At 45.5% G+C, this 14,681-nt stretch overlaps 1 protein-coding gene across 1 annotated transcript in view; it reads right to left on the bottom strand.

Moving 5' to 3' along the window:
- CYP20A1 (cytochrome P450 family 20 subfamily A member 1) overlaps window positions 1-14,680 on the bottom strand; it is a 29,139-nt gene extending 14,459 nt beyond the window's left edge. The window contains exons 1-11 of the mRNA XM_005484136.4: window positions 14,546-14,680; window positions 13,886-13,935; window positions 13,634-13,800; window positions 8,480-8,625; window positions 7,663-7,830; window positions 6,915-6,993; window positions 5,163-5,278; window positions 4,696-4,750; window positions 3,181-3,301; window positions 2,241-2,352; window positions 1,574-1,638 (exon numbers count right to left, since the gene is read on the bottom strand). Of these exons, the coding sequence (XP_005484193.1) occupies window positions 1,574-1,638; window positions 2,241-2,352; window positions 3,181-3,301; window positions 4,696-4,750; window positions 5,163-5,278; window positions 6,915-6,993; window positions 7,663-7,830; window positions 8,480-8,625; window positions 13,634-13,800; window positions 13,886-13,935; window positions 14,546-14,617 (1,151 nt within the window). The 5' untranslated portion in view covers window positions 14,618-14,680. The remainder of the gene's footprint in view (window positions 1-1,573; window positions 1,639-2,240; window positions 2,353-3,180; window positions 3,302-4,695; window positions 4,751-5,162; window positions 5,279-6,914; window positions 6,994-7,662; window positions 7,831-8,479; window positions 8,626-13,633; window positions 13,801-13,885; window positions 13,936-14,545) is intronic.
- Window position 14,681: the final 1 nt, after the last annotated feature.

Below are 14,681 nucleotides of genomic sequence, written 5' to 3' on the forward strand. Positions count from 1 at the left end.
GTCAGCTGTGTCCCATCTTGGTCAAAATGCTGACAAACTGAGGTAGTGTGAGACAGGGCTGGAACTAATGTGCAGTACACAGCTGAGCTGATGCTGTTACCTGCCCTCTATTCCTCTCCAGGGCACATGCAATCTCATTTGTCTCTCTCTCTGCCTCTTTGAGTCCCTTCCTTTTTCACTTCCAAAAATATTTCCTTTTTCTCCTTGCCCCTCACCATTCTCTTCAAGCAGCTGGTGTGTGTATGTGTATGTGTATGTGCTGGGGGAGGGAAGCCAGTGACTCACTGAAGTGAGAAAAGTGGTTTCCAGCTTTAGGATGGTAGAGCCTGTGAGAAAACTATTATCCAGGGCTGGCATGAGTTAAAACAAGGGAAACTAATAAAATAACATTCAATTTAAATATTAACTCCCCTCCAAACACAAAATCTGATGGACAGAAAACGGTTCTTTTAAACCTTTCTGCTAAATACTTCAAGCCTTCACTTCCCTGCTTTAACATCCAAGGTCTGCTTTTAACAAGGATAAAAGGGCATGTGGGTGCTGATGCTCAAAAAAAGCAGCATCAAACTTACATTTCCCCAGAACTAAAGTGAAAATTACAGATTTTGTAATAGGAGAGAAAATGCACCTGCCTAGCAAAAAAGCAGGGAGGGCAATCAGTGTTTTTGTACAGCAGGTTGGTGAAAGGATCACACAGAGCTGGTCTCCTACTTCTGTCATGGAAATCTTCATCTACCTCAAGCTAAACCTCGACCCCAGCCTCCCTGAAGCAAGCATACAATGTTCTAGCAGTCCTCAGTGAAGGTCCCATGGGGTCTCAGCAAAGCTGAACACAGTTATGAACACCTTGGGAGGCAATCCCTGCCAAGGGGCTCGCAGACTGGTGCATCAATGCCTGACCCCTTTCTAAAAAGTGTAATTGCAGGAGAGGACAAGTGCTGTTCTAAAGGCTTTATTCTTCTCCTAAATCTCAGCTGTCTGTTCTCTCTGTCTAGAATAACTGACCCACATTTTTTGCAGCCCAAGTGAAGTAAATCAGATACAGGTTAATATTTGCCACCTGGAGGCCACAAGAAGCTACAGTGATTTTTTTCTTTAACCTCCACTGGCCTAGATCCACTTCAATTTTCACAGACAGACCGAAATACTGAGGCAGCATTTCCCTTCACCCTAAAAAACCAAAACTTCAGACTGACATTTCCTCGCACCCTTGTTTCATGATGACGAGCAGTGATTCCAAAGCCATTCAAGTCACTGTTTCACAGAAAACCTTTAACAGAAGTGACCAGCATTAGCCAGGGAAGCGCTGTGTACATGCATAAAAAAGTTTTTACTAAACTCTAACACATACATGCACATACACAGACTGGAGCACCAGAGGAACCTGACTTTATTGCCCCATAACCATGCCCATGGAGACAACAAACCCAGACCTTCATAAACTGATTTTCTTATAGACTCCCTTTCATCTCCAGAATCTGCTTAAGGCAGGCCCTGCAGCACAAATGGCTGTGCTGCAAGATCTAATTTAACAAAGAAGGAATTAATTGCAATTACAGTTGATTCTACATACTTGTATGGTGATGGCCAAGATGAACTATCCTGCAGCATCACACCAAGAGCATAAAGCACAAGTGTCTGCAAAGAGAATTACAACATGTCAGTGAGGAAGGAAATGCACAATTAAAGACACCTCTCAACAGCTCTGCTGGATGATGATTCTTCTGTAGACTACTCATATTTAGGTGGATTAAAAAGACAACCATGCAGTATTCATCTACAGATTTTCATAACGCCCAGATGTTAGGATTTTAACTTCTAAGAATCATGCTGCAGAGGTTGGTGGTTACAGAGGGTGTGACCCCATTTCTCTATGTTTGCTGAGATGTATGTATGGACTACTTTACTCTCTGGAAGGGAAGGTGATATGATGAGTGGTATGATGAAGCCTGAAACAATGTTCTTTTATGCATAACTAAGTCCATAGGCCCCTTCAAAAGATTACTCATCCAATAAGCAAATCTGCTCAGCAAGAGAACATGAATTTACAGAGCCTCTCCCACAGAGGAAGTGCAGGCAAACTTTGAGCTAAACTGTACTTTCAGATGGCAGAGCACCTGCTCAGGTTCAACACTTTCAGAAGAAATGTTTTTTCTACCTCACTCCGGGTCTGGAAGAAGAGGAAACAGCAAATTCCCCTAGAGGAAAGGAGTGGCCTAGTGCTCCCAGCACTGCCCTACCTCCTTGGGGATAGTGTGTTGGTCGACTCTGCCCTCCAGCTCCTGCAGCTGTGCAGCAATGGGAGTGAGCTTTGCTGTCCGCACTGTCTCACACAGGACCTGCCGGCAGTACCTGCAACAGTGACCCCTGGTCAGTGTGAGTCCCACAGAGAAGCTTGTCCACACCCTTTTGGCAGCAAGCAGAGCGGAGTCAACTGCTTCATTTAGAGGCACTTCCTTTTTTTTGGCAAGGAGTCCCAACATCTTTGTAAGAAGCATTAAATCTCATTAACAGCTTTTACAGAAGGTTATTGTAATCCCTCTTCTTTCAGATTTTAAACCAAACTAAATCTGCTAAAATGCATAAACACATCAGCCCTTTTCCTGTACCTCTCACTCATACAAGAAGAAGCAAGAAAACCACAGACTCGATGTTCCCTGAAACCCTAACACTAGTCCAAACAGAAAATGCACCTGGTTGCACCAACATAACAAATGCAGAAAACATAAAGGCACACTGTTGACCAGTCATCATTACTTGCAGCCCTTTGAAAAGAAGATTGGTCCATGCTTCCTCTCTAAATACCTCTATATCCAACAATGAAAATGACTGATTCGTTCTGCTACTCCTGGAAAACTAGGACAGAAAGCAAACAAGACAGTGAGCAAAAACTTTGGCCTTGCAGTCAGGGCACTGATTCAGTGCTTCTCCTCTGCTGATGAACCTAAAGGGTTTCCTACAGACACCCTCAAGTGAGCACCTTGGTCCCTGTGTCTGGAATGCCAGCAGATTCTCTCTATGTTACAAGTCATTCTGTGGCTTGATTACTTCCAGAAAGAAAAAAGCAGCTTTTGGATGCCTTCTCCTGGCCTAGTGCAGGCTAGGCATCAGTCTCCACATGAAACACCTGTCCCCAGCACATGACACAGCCTTCCTCTGCATTCCTTCTATAGGACCCACCTGAGCTGCTCCATTTTCTCATGGGTAATTGGTCCCTTCCCCAGAACACGGTCCAGCTCCTTGTAGAGATTCTGCTGAACATCTTCTGAGGTTGTCAGGAAATAGACTGCCCAGGTGCACACTGGGAATCAAGACAAGACTGGACTCAGAAAATTCAATCCTTTACAAATGGCATTCAGTTTTCTTCCTTCCTATATTTTCAACATTACTTTTTGGCCTAAAAAAAAGGTGGCCTCTGTTCACAGCAGGCTGTGATGATTTTGTATTCAGTGGTAGGAAGACAGGCTGAACTCCTGTGTAGCAAGAGGCCCTGCAAGTTAAGATTCTCTTTCTGACGCTATGAGGAGCTTTGCAGGACACTAAAGCACTCAGTCCCACAGCTCTGGCAAAAGGACCCCACAGCCCAGCAAACCCAGGGGAATCAGCTATTACACCAACCATGCAAATGAAAGCCTGGTTTGTTCAAAGCTTTAGAAAATTCCCTTATTTGGGGGTCTTCCCTAGCACATGTCAGGCAAGTGCTCCAAACAGCCAATGCCTGGGGCTCCTGAAGGGAGCTCTCTGCAGATGTTGGCCAGCACTTGTCCCCTTACATCTATTTTTTGAGGTACTTGAGATTATCTTCAAATGCAGAGTGAGAAAAAAATCCTGCATAAGAAATAAGTGTGTAGGAGGCAGTTTCCCTACAGCTACAAGGAAATGTTTCTAGCTCTCAAAAATGTCTATTCATGAGAACTATCTGGAATCTTGGACTTGATGATCCTTCCAACTCAGAATATTCTGTGATTCTGTGAATCCATGTGAATTCAAGCCCCTTAAAATCACAGGCTTCCTGGAGTACCTGGAGAGGATATTCTCTGAAGAGAGAATCACCACAGTTGTCTGATTTACTTCTCATTCTTTAACACCTAGATGCATCTTGGAGGTTTTCTTTGGAATCCCAGACCCACTGGCTGAGGTACAAGGCCAGATAATCATCCCTTTATCAAGGTATTTTACACAGCTTCAGTTTGTATTTTTATTTGTTTCGGGTTTTTTTTTCATAATCTATGCATAAATCCCAGAGTAGCTTTTTTGAAAGTCCTCCATACATGGAACACAGCTATCCTCCAGAAATTCAAAGCACAAAGACAGATGCTAGCACTCTTCCTTCCTATGTGCCTGAACCTATTTTACAACATGATCTTTGTGGCTTATTTATTTTGGTGGTTTTCCCCATCAAATTTAGCATCAGCTGTCTGGTGTTAAGAATGCAAGCAAAAAGCAATGGGGAGAAATTCTAAGGTCCACCATAAGCCTGGAAAGGTTGTCAAACACAGCTTAGGTTCAGCTCACTAACTCTGAGGCTGTGGCACCAGTCTGATGTAAAAATTAGCTTCTTCTATATGTCTGTAGCTCAGGAGAAAGAATTATTAATACAATTTTTTATTAGCCTAGGGTAAGTCTCATGTCATCACACACAGTTTTTGGCAGCTGAGTGCAAGATGGGAAGCTACCTACAGTTACTGTACTTACAGTTAGCAGTGATTACACATCCTGCCAAAGAGAAAATCATTGTATCTTCCAGAATCTAGGAAAGAAAATCTACTTCAGGGAATGAAGTTCATAAGACTGTAAAGAGAATAAAGAGGTAGCACATTGTCCACTCAAGCACATTAAACCCCTTTAGTGCAGAGAGCAGGAAATACATCCAGAAGATATAAAGTGAACTCTCTGTTGAACTTCCACTGAATTGCACAAGACATGCTTAACATTAACATACTTCTGGTTTATAAAAATAGCTATGAAGCAGTGGCAAGGAAATCTACCAAAGCCTAATGCAATCAAACACTGCAGGAGTGGAAAAACGAAGCAGAAGCCCTGCTTTGGTAAAGAATCTAAGCTAAGATGCAAGAACTTATATTAATCAAAGGCTACAATATAATGAATTGCCCATCTGGCAAAACCCCATGACTGTGTGAGGGGGTAACAGCTGCACAGACCTGCTGGTCACTCAGGCTCCCCTGCAGCAAGGTGTCTATAAAGACATGCCTGTTGAATGATCTGCCTCGGCGCTCCTTTGTAACCTTCTTCAAGATGGATTCCATCTCCACCAGAGCTTTGGAAGAAAAAAGAAATGTTTATTTTAAAACCTGGTCATCGTGGTGCTGCAGAGAAGCAAATTCATCTTTCCAAGCAGATTTTCAGACCAGCTGTCCCTGCTGGGCTCACTTACAGAAGCAGCCTCTGTTACATGTTACTGTCAATTTGGAAGGCAGCATCCCCAGTTTAGCTGAAAATGCAGGAACCAAGAAACAGAGGTTGCCTATAAAAAGCCAGCCTTACAGGTATAACCAAGGTGTGTGATCTGTGAGCTGAAATCACACAAGGGGAAGACAAGTAATGCTGTCAAACCACCAGAGAATGCATTTTTATCAGCTCCCATGAAAACAGGTATGAGCCCCATAACTCTGGTTACATGAGCTGCAGAGCTGCAATTACTGCAGCACCAGGACTGATGGAGCCCATTTGGCCAGGGGTTGTACAGGCAGGGTGCAAGAGGATGGCTCTGTGCTAAAGAGTGCAGACACAGACAGAGGAATGGGGGGAACATGGGAGGGCTTTGGGAAAGAGTCCACACATCTGAAGATATGTGAGTGCCTAACTCATGTGGGAAGCAGGGGGAGTTAGGGACCTAGACATCATTGCCTGTCTGGCTTAAATGACCTACTGAGGACTATCCAAGAAACATGGAGTAGAATTTGGGTCTGAAACTCCATTTATCAAGGCCCAGTTAAGGTCCTTTGTCTCAGAATTACCTTCCTTCCTCCTCTGTTGCAGGAAGACCAGCAACACTCAAACACCAAGGCTCACTACCTGGAGTTTGTGAAACTTTGTCCTCATGCATCATCATACTACAACTCAGAAAGAGTGACCATGGGAGGAACCCATTTCAATGGGGCAGAAGCTGTCCCCAGGTTCTGAAACCCACAGAACTCGAAGCACAAAGAAGGAAACACTGGGTTTGGAGGATTTACAAACAAAACTTTAGTTCCAGATACAATCTCTTAGTTTAGCATCTTATCAATCAGTACTGAAATGATTTAATTTCAAACAAAAAAGATAAGACAACCTAAAATTAAAATAACTTGCTATAAAATATATTAAAAACAAAATATATTAGAAACATGATTTAGGTCTGCTGTAACAGATCTAAATCATGTTATCTTATAAGAGGACATCAGAGGCTATCTGATGGTATCCAACAAAGCAGCATCTCTGTACTTATGTCTTCCAGCCTGTGAGTGACTGTCTGGCAGTACAGGCCCCAGATGGTGCATCATTTGAATGCCCATATGGGCCAAATCCAGGGGCTCCATCTGTCTCCACCTAGCACAGCTGCCTGCCTCCAAGAGAGGTCAAAAGTGGACACTAGGGAACATAAAAGTAAGGGAGGAAGCACACCCTGATTCTTCCCTTCTATCACTCTCCAGACTGGACAGATCCTGGAACTAGACCTGGAACTAGAGTTCTAGTCCTACAACTGCTCACATAAAGAAAGGCAGCTTGCCACTCAACTCCAGAACAATGATCTAATCTGAGAGTATGTACAATACATCTGGTAGCTTATGGCATGATGAGCAACTCTGAAGAAAAGCCAAAACAAATGGGCAAATGAAGTGCTTTCACATGCTAGCTAACTCCTAGGTATTAATCAGAGTGGGAGGAAAACCCTAATTTTGGGAGAAACCTACCATCTTCATAGTGCTTCTTCCTAGTCATGTTTTTGTCAAGAGAGCCATCCAAGAAACCTTTTCCAATCTCTGACCAGATCTGAAAGACAAGAAAGAGAACAGCACCATCACTTACCACAGGCTTAGACTGCTGGGACTACTCTATTCTTCCCTAGTCAGGAAAATGAAAACACCAAATAATATTAGTAATTCCTGTCAATGTGGAACTGGTCTCTTTAGGACACCACATTCCATTTCCCACTATGTCTATGATAGCTGGAATTAAGCTGAAATTAAACAACTGTAGAAAAAAAAGCAATGGGAATTTTAAATGGGAGATGGAACTGTTTCTTTCCCACCCTATGACCAGCATGTTTAGCATCCCCACATGTGGATACAGGTGAGATCTCCTCAGATTTTCCTTTCTCCACAATGTCACAGAGCCTTCAGAAGATCTTCAAAAGGGAGAAATTTCACTGGCAGTTCCAACAGAATTTAACTGACTTAGGTACCAAAGACCTCCCAACTGCCATTGGATCTGGGTTCCTGATCCCTCTGTATCCTTTAGAAACACCTCAAACTAATGACAGCAGGATCAGCACCACGATCTTTCTAACAGTTTTAGCTTGGGACAAGTGAGATGGACCCCTCAAGCTCATACTTTAAAGTCTCAGCAGTAGCTTGTACTAAACTGTACACAGGTACAAGCTCTGTGTTTTCAGTTTGGAAAAATGGGACAGGAGATTTCCTGGCTCTGCAGGACACTTACTGCGTCGTGGTGCCTGCGGAATCGGATGACTTCCCGGTCATCCTCGAAGCTGCTGCCCATAGCTGTCTGTGTGACAGACTTCATGGCAAAGCCCAGCATGTGCTGGCAGAGTGGCACATGTTGTGCCTCAGGGAGAGACAGCCATTTGGCCAGCAGCTCTTCTGACAGCTTGAGAGGGAATGAACCATTAGTTAGCAGTAACACCAGCAGTCTATTTACCAAACACACCCTGGACACATTCCCACCCGCTTCCTAAGGCAGACCACACTTCCATGGCTATGGAATAATGCTAAACTCCTTCCAGGTTTCTTCCCATTGTTAAACAGTAACATTTCAGACTCCAATCTTCTGCTTCTTTCAAGGCTCTCCCCTAACAAGGCAACTCTACTCTCCTCTCTTGTTCCCTCTGTTACAAAAGAATCCTTAAACCCTTTAGTACAGACAGTTCCAGAACAGGAAAACAGATCATATTCTGGCTGCTGGACTAAATCAAAATCATCTCTTTGTGGCCCCAAAAGCTGGTTCCTTGTTCCATCCTCTTGTCCAGGGAAATATATCTAAAATCCAGGTGCTCCAGTATTTTTAACTGCATCTGGTATCTTTGCATAAAAATTAATCAAGCTCAGCCCTTCCCCCAGCCCACTGGAGATAAGAGAACACAAATATTCCCACCATCAAAGGCAGAGGCTGTTTGCTATCTCAGATGCTTAGAGCCCCAGCACTAATTTGAATGCAGGTCCTTTATCCTCGTGATCATTCTCACTAAACCTTCCCCGGTGAGCCACACAGGGCTTCTTTGCTATACAAAGGCAGTTACCTTCTGGATGAGAGCAACATTACTTTGCAAGGACTTGGTCACCCCGTTCTCATACAGTTTTCTCCTCATGTGGCTCTCTCCTGTATCCCCATTCAGGCTGGACTGGTACCTCAAGAGGGATTTCAGCATTGTCTCAAAGGGATCCACTGAAAGCAGAGGAAACATCATTCAAAAGTCACACTACACAGGGCAGATTAAGACAGCAGCCTCTTTAATTAGATACTGCTACTCTGGGCAGCGAGCAAGGTGTGGCTCCTTCCCCTACAACAGCCTCTTTGGGGTGTCAAGTTTCTCTTGCTCAGTGTGGGCTGGTACCTCACAAAGTCTTTTTCCTGGGGCTGACTGCCATCCTGTGATCAGCTCCCCATGCAGAGTTTGCCTGCTGGCTCTACCAAGCAATTCTTCAGTAAAAATGCCTTCAGAGCTTGTTCCCTGTTTGCCAGTTCCCAGCTGGCTGTGCCATCGACTTGGTGACAAGAGTGAGTGTGGCATGGTCTTTCCACTTCTCCTCCAGCCTGACCTGCAGGCTCTTTAGCACATTCCCTTTGCATGTGGGGTGCCCTCCTGCCCTGAACATGGCCATGCACTCAGGACATACCAGCTCATGACAGACTTAGCCAGAGGCTGCTCCCGACACTCCTTCCCTTGTGTCACAGACACAGCAAGGTCTGTTTGATACCCTACTGCTCCTGCATCATTTCTCTCTAGGGCACTGAGTTCCCTCTTGAGGAGCTCTTCCCAAACTAGCACCTACCTGTCTGCCAGGGCTGCTCCAGAACAGAAGCTCTGAAGCTCCTACAGAAAACCACAGCCCACTACGGAATGCTTTCTACTGCTAACCTCCTTCTTTCCATCTTCAATCCTTCCACATAGACACTTGCATCAGTGTACAAACTAGACAAAACCACGTCACTTCCCAATCCATGACTCATTTCAGGTAGATTTTTAACTCTGAATTTCACCACCAGGGACCTCTATTTAATAAATTTGCTGAAGGATATTATATGTCAATGCAAAACTGTGCAATACAGCACGGCATATGTTTTTCCCTTTCTGTAAACCTTTTAGTGTGTCTTGTGGAACTGACAGAGTCTTTAAGGAGCTATTTGGAAGCAGCAATCAGGGTTTTCAAGAAGGATATTGTCACTGTTTATCACAGTCTGTTATTTCTCCCAGATGGAGAGTGAAACCTCTGAGGCATCAGAAAACATCAAGGCTGGGCTAGACACATATGACTTTACCAGCTGTGGATGTATCTAGGATTCCCCACAGAGATTGGGGCCTCATTATGCTACCAGGCAAACTTACAAGAAGAGAAAATTCCCACCTGCAGAGGACTTACTACCTAAAGACATAAAAGCAGCTAACGAGGCCAGAGGCATGAATATGGTAATCCCTCCCAAATGTTTTTCTCTCACATCTTTTCCCTTCCAATGTTTTAAGCTCTGCATCTCACCCTCTTTCCCACTTTGAATGACAAGGAGCACGAGCATGTGTCTTTTGGCAGAGCAGATGGTACCTGCGGCTCTCCACGTGGCGCAGGCTGTTATGTGCCTCTAGCTGCTGCTGACAATTCCTCCTCCAAGGTACTTTGTCATGGAGCTGCTATTGATGCCACAGATCCCTGCTGACTGGCACTGGCACAGCCAGGCACAATACCGGGCAGCCAGGAAGACACATGGCAGGTGGCAAAGCCCACACAGAAAATCCGGCAAGCAGAGGCATCCAGAGAGGCTGGAGGATGCTTAGAAGCAATGCCTGCTGAAACTGCAAAGTTTTCCTGCTGCATATGAAACTGCTGCATTAGCCACGGGCTCTGGGTGCTTTTCTGCCAATGTCCCTAGACTAAACTGGCAATCCCACACCACTGATACACACTGCTGTGCACTCAGGGCTGCAGAGCCCAGGCTGCCCTTTTGCTGAGGGCTGGCTCTGCCTCCTGCTGTATGCAAAGGGCTATTTCTGCACAGCTGTGGGAGGCCAGAGACTCCACAAGGCACAAACTGCCTCTGGAGAGAGCTCTGCTCTGCCAGCACTTACACAGACTTCATCCTTTGTCCTTGTCTTGGAAATGTCTCCAGGGTTACATTTTCACCCCTCCTAGTGACATATATCAAAATTTTCACTGTTCTTTTCACTTACATGGAAATCTCCCCATCCCAAAAACCTCAGAGTGCTGGACACCATGCAAATAAATATACAGAAAAGATCTAACTGAGATCGAGCACAACTGAACATCAGAGATAGAAGGGACCTCTGGACCTGCACAGTAAAATCCTCACAGAACAGCAGTGAAGTCCTGCTCAGACAGGCCAGGACCCATAGCTCCATCTCCAGCATTCAGTGTGCTTCAGGTTCGTTGCCCCAAACCAAAAAAGCAACATCAACTCAGGAGAATTTTCCAAGTTGGTCTCTGAAGCCCCTGCTCCTGGCAATCCTGAATTAGTCCATCCTCTTCACATCCACATTGTTTGTAGGCCTGAACTGCTTCCTCAGAGCCACTCAGGGGAATCACCAGTACCAGCTACAAAGTTTTACTTCCTTTGAATTCCCCTTGCAAATTAATCTCAACCAGGCTTTAAGAGGCCATGAAAACATACCAATTTCAAACACTGCTTGAAGCCTAAGGAAAAAGAATCTCCTGGCATTGGAAATGTTTATAACTATGAATCCAATTAGTCCAGCTTCAAGGCTCTGATGAGAAATGCATTATCTGTACCTCTCTCTCTCTTCAAGAAGTTTGGCCATACCTGTGCCACACATATGAGATGAGAGGAAACTTTGTCTGGAGCCAAATCCTGTATTTCAGCCTTGGAAACCAAATGTCAGGTATCTATGAAGATATGGATCCTCAGGCACTCTAACTGACTGAGGAACAGTCACATGGCTGGGTTTTCAAGTGGGGATGAGGAGTCAGGAGTTGGATATAATGCAGTCCACTGTGGGCTGTCTTCTGCTCCACAGCACTGTGTGCACAGCAGAGATATGGGCAAGACCTCATTTCCAATAAAACTACAGCAGAGATATGGACAAGACATCATCTCCAATAAAATTATAGCAGAGATATGGGCAACACTTCATCTCCAACAAAACTCCAGCCTGCCCAGAGCCAGCTTGTGGCTGAGACCCACTGCAACCCCTGTTCCCACTCACCAAGGGCATAGAAAGGGCTTTGCTACAGCTACTCAGCTCAGTTTATACCTCAATGCTTCAGGAAATATCACCTGTAAGATTCCTCACCCCTAATAAAGCTTGAGCACTTCTAGCAAACATCAGTGCTAAAAGGAAAGCAGTGATACAAGTAATATTGCTGCTCTTCCAGCTCCAAGGTTGTAAGAACTTTCCTTCTCAAGCATGTTGTCTTTATGAGGATCCCTTCAGAAGCTCTTTCTTCGTCTGGGCTGAACACACTTTCCCTGGCTTCTCCTGCACAACAGCCTTCCCGCTCCTCCAGGAGCACTGGCAGCCTTTATTTGCAGTTGCTTTATTCAAAATCATGCCTGAGTATAGAGGTCAGAGCCACACACAGGATTCCAAGTCTGACTCATGCGCATTTTGTGCAAAAGTCCTCTCTTTACTGAAAATCCATGACTCAATATAACCTTTTTTTTTCCATGGCCATGTCATCCCATAGGCAATTCATGCAGCTCACTTTTTCTCCTCCTGCTCCTGTTCCTGCTATCCCAGCCTTCAGGGATATCCATCTCACTCTGCTGCCCTGTGCCAACAAAGGCTTCCAGGATAATGCCAGCAGGGTAGGACACTAACGTAAGATGGAGTATTTCATGTCCCCAACACTGCATTTCACTTTTCAAGACAATCTAGCCTTGATCCCCCTTCCAAGTACCAGTCCAGTATTTATCAGTATCCAAGCAAATTCTGAACTGAATCCCTGACATAAACACAGTTTTATCACTTTATCTGTCTAAAAATCTAATTATCAAAGTACAACATGCATTTCCCATTTATCCCCCATGCTTAAAAAAATATGTTTAGCCATTGGCATAGCAGGATACTAGGCTAGTCTGTAGCTGCCTGGGTCACCTAATTTCCTGCACTTAAGTTCAGGCACTGTATTTCTCTTTCTCCAATACTCAGATCCTCCAAAATTCAGAACATTTATGAGAACTTGCCTGTGCAGGGGCCTGTCACCACTTCTCTGAGCTTTGAAAAAGTGACTGTCTGCTTAATTTCTTCCAAACACACTTGAGAGCATTCAGATCTCTCAGGGTGGTTTTCCACCTTCTGGAGTGTCATCGTTATCCACTGTGTCTTGCTGATCCTTGTTAACTCCCACTCCTTTCCCAGATTGTCACCATTTCTTTTTCTGATTCTGTCAGGCAACTGTACATGAAGTTTACCCCTCACGACCCCAGCACAAAGTGAGCTGAGCTCTCTGCCTGTGCCTAAAGACAGCCTACAGGGTCAAGTCAGAGGTGTGCACCCAGCACCTCTGTCAACCTTCTAAAGTAAAACTGGGAAAGCAAGAGATTGAACCCAAGCACCAACTGAGTTAACTTATCAAGTGTGATAACCTTAGGAAGCAAAATGCCCACCTAAGAGGTTTGGACCATAAATTAAAATACTCTCTCATGACTAAGATAGTCAACTCAGCTACCAGCATCACCATCCACTTCCAAGACTGGAAGATCATTAAAGGTTTTCACTACAAAATTCTACACACCAAAAGAAACACGAAAGGTAAAGAACTTCTCCAAATAATAGTTTGAAATATCTCCATGTTGAACCATACAAGGCTGTTATCACAAACTAGCAGACCTGTTTTCAGACTTAATTTATCAAAGTTACCTCCTAAACTGTATTTCAAACTGCTTTTAAAATGTATGCCAAGTGGCTACAGGATGTTCATCTTGCTCTATCAAGTGACTAATGAGCATGATGCTTTTCATGAATGTTTGTCTGTAGAGAGATGGTAAAAGACACAAGCGTACTGATTTCCTGATGGCCACTGGACAGCAGTAACCCTTGGTCACTGATACTCAAACTCAGTAAGCAGGATCAAAGTCATACCTGAACCACCATGTCAGTTAAAAAGCCTCATTTTCTTTCAATGTAGAATGAAACCCCAACTTCCTTTGATGCCCAGTGAGGCCAGAACAAATGGATTCAAAAGACAAGGTAAAAGACACTTACACAACCGGTTGGGGTTAACATGCTGTTTCAGGAGATCGATGGAGCCGAGGCTGACAACAAGACGCCTTCCAAACCAGAAGGAGACCAGTGGCCCATATTTCTCATGAAGGTTGACAAGAAACTCATGTAAGCTGCTGCTGGCAATGATATCTGGCAGGTTGCCATCCCTGAGAAACACACAGGATTTCTGGTCATGAATAGCATCCTCTGCCAACGCTGAACTTCACCAATGTGGAGACAGAAACCACTTACTTTTCGTCAGTTGGAGCCAGCCCAGGGATACCTGACGCTTGCCTAGATGCCTAGAGTAAAAGGAAATGCATCAATCTACGTGAACTTCAGATTTTATACAGGTCCCACACCTTTCCGGCAGGAGAGATGAATTTTCCACACCAATACTACTAAACTACTTACAAACATGAAACAGGAGCTGGGTATGCTACATCTGCAGGCTTTAAACCTGCTAAGCCGATAAACCTCAACTGTATGCCTGGCGCCACTGGCTAAACCAGGATTATTCATCTGGTTAGATCAAAGATGTCTGCGTAAAGATTTAAAGGGTCAAGTTTGCAATGAGGGGTATTACACACTGATTTGCCCTGGAGGCCTGCAAAAATAAAAGGCGAGCAGACGACGGCGCCTTTGGAAAGCAGGATTCATCCCGGAGCCCGTAAGGCAGGAGGAGTGCCGGGACTGCGCCGTCCCGGGAACGCCCTGCCCGCAGCTTCTCCCGCAGGCCCCTGCCACGTCCCGTCCGGGCCCGGGCTGCGGGCCGGGGGCACCGCCCGGGCCCAGGGGCTGCGACGGGCCCGGGGCTGCCTCGGCCCCGCGGCCGCTCGCTCTCCGCCCGCCTGCACCGGGGCCGGGCCGGGCCGTGCCGGGCGCCCCCCGCCCCATGGCCGGCAGCATTACCGGGTACAGGTAGAGCACGGCGCCCACGAGGATGAGCAGGAAAGTGACGGCGAAGATGGCGAAGTCCAGCATGGCCAGGCCGGGGCGGCGGAGCGGCGGCGGCTCGGCCCCACCCCGGGGCCGCCGGCGGGGCAGG

This window comes from Zonotrichia albicollis, chromosome 10, assembly GCF_047830755.1.
Source record: "Zonotrichia albicollis isolate bZonAlb1 chromosome 10, bZonAlb1.hap1, whole genome shotgun sequence".
NCBI lineage: Eukaryota > Metazoa > Chordata > Aves > Passeriformes > Passerellidae > Zonotrichia > Zonotrichia albicollis.